This window comes from Antrostomus carolinensis, unplaced genomic scaffold (genome assembly GCF_000700745.2).
Source record: "Antrostomus carolinensis isolate BGI_N321 unplaced genomic scaffold, ASM70074v2 scaffold30278, whole genome shotgun sequence".
Taxonomy (NCBI): domain Eukaryota; kingdom Metazoa; phylum Chordata; class Aves; order Caprimulgiformes; family Caprimulgidae; genus Antrostomus; species Antrostomus carolinensis.
This window is the reverse complement of record NW_010335542.1, coordinates 4,818-8,988: the sequence shown is the minus strand read 5'-3', so window position 1 is coordinate 8,988 and position 4,171 is coordinate 4,818. Positions and strand designations below refer to the sequence as shown.

Genomic DNA, 4,171 nt, shown 5'->3' with positions numbered 1-4,171 from the left:
TGAGTTCCTGAGAGAATGGGAATGATTTGTGTCATGAAAAATGAGAGTTTGGGGAGTTCTAGATGTGCCTGGGCTCACAATGGAAGGCTGGCTCATCGACGCAGCTGGTTTAATGGGATGAAGAGGTTCTGCTGCAGTTCTGTGGGCAGGACAGCGCTGTGCCCCAGTGCACCCATGACAGAGAGACCATGAACATACCTGGTCAGCTTTGGGATCAATATTCATGCTGTCTGCTATACCTGCATAAATGAAAGGACCTCACATCCTCAGGACCCTCCCATCTGTACATCCTGAAGATGAGAAGCCTGTTTCTGCGTTTCCCTGGATGGGTTCCCACCCGCTTCTCTTGTGGCTGTTTTTCCTCCTGTTATGTCCCAGTGCTGGATTATTAACCATGGGCTGTAAGCGTGATGCTGAGCAGCCTCTGAGACATTCCCAGCTGGAATTCTCATGCTCTGCATTCACTTTTAGTGTACAGGCAAACTCTGCCTGCCAGTCTTCAGGTCCCCTTGTGCCTCCTTGCCCGTGGCTGAGCTGCCCAGGTGTCAGGCTGTGCTGTCTGCAGTTGTTTGGTCAGAGAAATGACTGGGGCACTCTCTGTTCTGCAGGAAGCTGCCTCTCCTCATGTGTCATCATATATGCAATTACTTTGGTAGAGCAATTGCAGGAGCCAAGCTTATTGGAAGAGATTAGGTGCTGATGATTCATGGATCTGTGTGATTTCACTACCAGGGAAAGATGAGTAGCCTTCAAAGTCCGTAGCTGTGGAGGGATCTCTGCTGAGATACCACATTTGAGGGTTTCCACGTGATGGGGTCAAACATGAGTGTGAAGCAGCGTGAGGTGCTGGTCTCCCTCTGACTCCCTCTCTTCCTTCACAGGTCAGACAGCTCGTTTAATTTCATGGCCTTTTTCTTCATCTTCGGCGCCCAGTTTATTCTCACGATCCTGCAGGCGATTGGTTTCTCCGGATGGGGAGCGTGGTAAGAAGGATGTTCCTACAACCTTACCAGCTGAACACTCAGCTCCTGTGCCTGAGTTACGGGCTATGGGCAGTTTCCATGGACTTTTGAGAAGCTGGTGGGAGTCTGTGCAGGGTGGAGTGGAAGAAGAAGCTTTGTCTTTTCCTCTGTGGCATAATTATATCTGCTCCCGGAGTACACAGTTCTGTTTTCATTGCTCTGTTGGCAGAAGTCGGGTATTTTCACCTGCTTGTTCTTTTTAACACCTTCCTACAATATCTATTTCTTCTTCCACTTTAACCAGCCAGTTTCAAGATTTCATCTGATCCTGTCTTAGCGTTGCTCTCAAATTATTTGCAGCACATGGTGAGCAGGGCACGATGACTCACTGTTGGCCTATAGAGCAAGCATTGTGAGAGTCGTCCTAAAATAAATGGGAGCGTTTTAGTGTCTGTCCCTGGTTGGGTTATAATTGTTTGGCATTTTAACTTTCTGTCTCTAGAGACTTGAGAGCAACTTCTGCTGAAATGACAAATAATGGAAAGTCTTAGCACTCCATAGAGCATTTTGTTTTCGTAACTGCTGATGCTCTCCAGTTGCCCTACCTGGTTATTGCCACCAAGGGAATAGAGTTGCGGTGTGAATCATAAAACCCTTGTGTTCCCTGTTCCCAGATCTGGTTTGTAGACATACGACCTCTGCACAACTAGAAGCACCTTGGGAATAAATCTTCTCTTCCCAAAGTCTGTACAGCTGGCTGTCCCCTCAATGTCTGAGACTGGATTAGCAAGGGATGCTGGCAAGCAAGATTTGAGATCTTGAGGAAATACCTCCCTGACCTGCATTTAATTCTGTCCATTTTCTCCATTGTTCTTTTTAATTTCCAAGAGCTTTAAAGCTGCCTTGTAATTTCTGGGTATGAGTAAACAGGGTTTTTTCTGATAATAAGTACACTTTAAAAAGAGAGCTATAATGATCTTGTTTCTCTGTTTCTTCCAGCGGGTGGTTGGCAGCCATTACTTTCTTCAGCACCAACGTGGCAGCTGCTGTGTTCATGCTGTTCCCTGCCATTATGTTTACAATGTCAGCGGTCGCAATGCTCATCTGCATTTTAAGGGTAGGTGCCTCGGATGTCTCTCTGACTTGGAGTATCCACATTTTGTATCACAATAATGTGAACAGGCAGTTTAACAGCCACTGTGAGCCATCCCTGCTTTTAGAGGTTTCATACTGCAGTCAGTTGGTGTCTCTCAGAGTATCTAGAGGACAAATCCAGATAACACAAGACAGCTGGGGCTGGATGTTGTCACCGTTTCATGGAGCAATGTTCCTTTACGTCACTCGAAGCAAGCTTCCTTGCTCACTGGGATGGTTATTGATGGTAAAGGTGAAGGATCTCAAGGTGGCCTGCAGTGGGGACTGGGTGGCAGGGTGGGGAGTGGTCCTTGGTTCTCTGCAGAAAGAAGGATTTGGAGGTAGGAGTGTCTGGAAAGCTTTGGTAGGCTGATGGCAGAGGAGGAGAGAAGACAGGAGCCCTGCTGAAGCAGCAGTGTCAGTTTTACAGGGGTTTCAGCCCGCTGGCCTGGGTTGGCTGCCTTGCTGTGGGGATCCCCAACCTGAAACAGGTTCAGGTCTTGGGTTGGTGTTATCTATTTGCCCCTCTGCTCGCTCTATTATTACATTTTTAGTACTTTTGTTCCTTGGAAATACAAAGAGAGAGAAACAAACACACGATGCGGTACCACAGCGACTGTTGTTCTCTCTTGTTCCTCCACTAGGTACATAAAATCTACCGAGGGGCTGGTGGAAGCTTTCAGAAAGCCCAGGACGAGTGGCACAGCGGCGCGTGGAGGAACCCCCCCAGCAGGGAGGCCCAGTACAGCAATTTTTCTGGGAACAGCCTGCCAGAGTATCCCACAGTTCCCAACTATCCCCCGGGAAACCAATGGCCTTAAGCAGCCCCAGCTGCAAACTGCCTGGATTCTCTTCTTTTTGATCTTTTTATTATTGTTATTTGAAAAGATCATTTGCATTCCCCCCCCCTCCCCTCACCCCAAGCACCCTGGTCACCTTGGGGACTTTTTGTTTTGGTTTTTGTCTCCTCATCACTGCAGAAGATACGTGCTGTCAGCCCTCGCCACCTCCGGAGCTCTGCACGGCCTTATCAGAACGTGGGTTATTTTTTTGTTTGCCTTGAGTTACCAGTATTTGCCTCGTTGCAGATTGAGGAACCAAACCCATTCACTGCCCTTGCTCGAGGGAATCCTCTCATGACCATGTGTGAAAAAAGCTGATTTCCCCACCACAAACACTAACCAAGATTCCTCCTTCTCCTGCCTCCCTGCTTCGTTTCCATCAGCTGCACAGCACGCTGCCAAGTCGTCCGTCACTGTAAGGAACGCAGTCGGAGCGTCAGCAGCAACTGATGTTTACTTTCCCGGATGAATAATCTGGAATTTTTCACTCTTAAGGGAAATGCAACACCTAAATTATTTGGTACTAGTGATATCGAAGGGATTTGTAAAATCTACAACCTCATTTGCTTGCGCTCTCTGGTGAAGAATCCTTTAGAGACCGGTGCTTGCTGTGGGTGAGTGTTGTTTAGCTGTGAAGTCCACAAGACTCCTCATTTTTTGGCTAGGACTATAGTTGTGCTACAAGTCTTGCTTTCCCTGCTGCCAGAAGTTTTTTGCTGGATCTGTGTGCTTCAGAGGTTGCAGATTCATCTCATTTAGATAACAATTGCTTGCTAAAAGCCTGATTCAAAGCCCACTGGAAATTATTTTCAGCTTGCTGACATTGGGCTTTGGACCTGGCTACCTGGGGGATGTTCACCCCGTTCCAGGGAGGCAGCACCAGATCTTTACACCATTTAACTTCCACTTACACAGCATCCAGGTTTTGTGCTGATCCCAGACGTGCCCTATGGGACGCAGCTTGCCCTCTTGGGGACACCCTTTTTTCTGGGCTCCCAGCCAGTAGCCGGATGCAAGATAACTATTGATCTGAGTGCTGGGGCCCCAGCGTGGTTTGGGAGTAATTCTGTTACAAGGAATCGTTTTAATTCTACCTTCTTCTGATGCAGTTGAAGTCCAAACGTTACGCAGTGGGGTCTGGTAGACCAAGGGAAGCTTGTCAGTCGTGAGTGATGTCAGCTCTGTGTCTGTGGAGCCAGCAGCACTTTCCTCCTGTGTACAAGCAGAGAGAGA

The 4,171-nt window shown here is 48.0% G+C and overlaps 1 protein-coding gene across 1 annotated transcript; it reads left to right on the top strand.

The window, feature by feature from the left end:
* Positions 1 to 881: 881 nt before the first annotated feature.
* LOC104517728 (secretory carrier-associated membrane protein 4) lies at positions 882 to 2,917 on the top strand (the record flags this gene model as incomplete). The annotated part of the gene is made up of 3 exons (XM_010174594.1): positions 882 to 983; positions 1,962 to 2,079; positions 2,741 to 2,917. Coding segments are annotated over 3 exons (397 nt in total), but the record flags the coding sequence as incomplete, so codon positions are not given.
* Between the last annotated feature and the right edge of the window lie 1,254 nt (positions 2,918 to 4,171).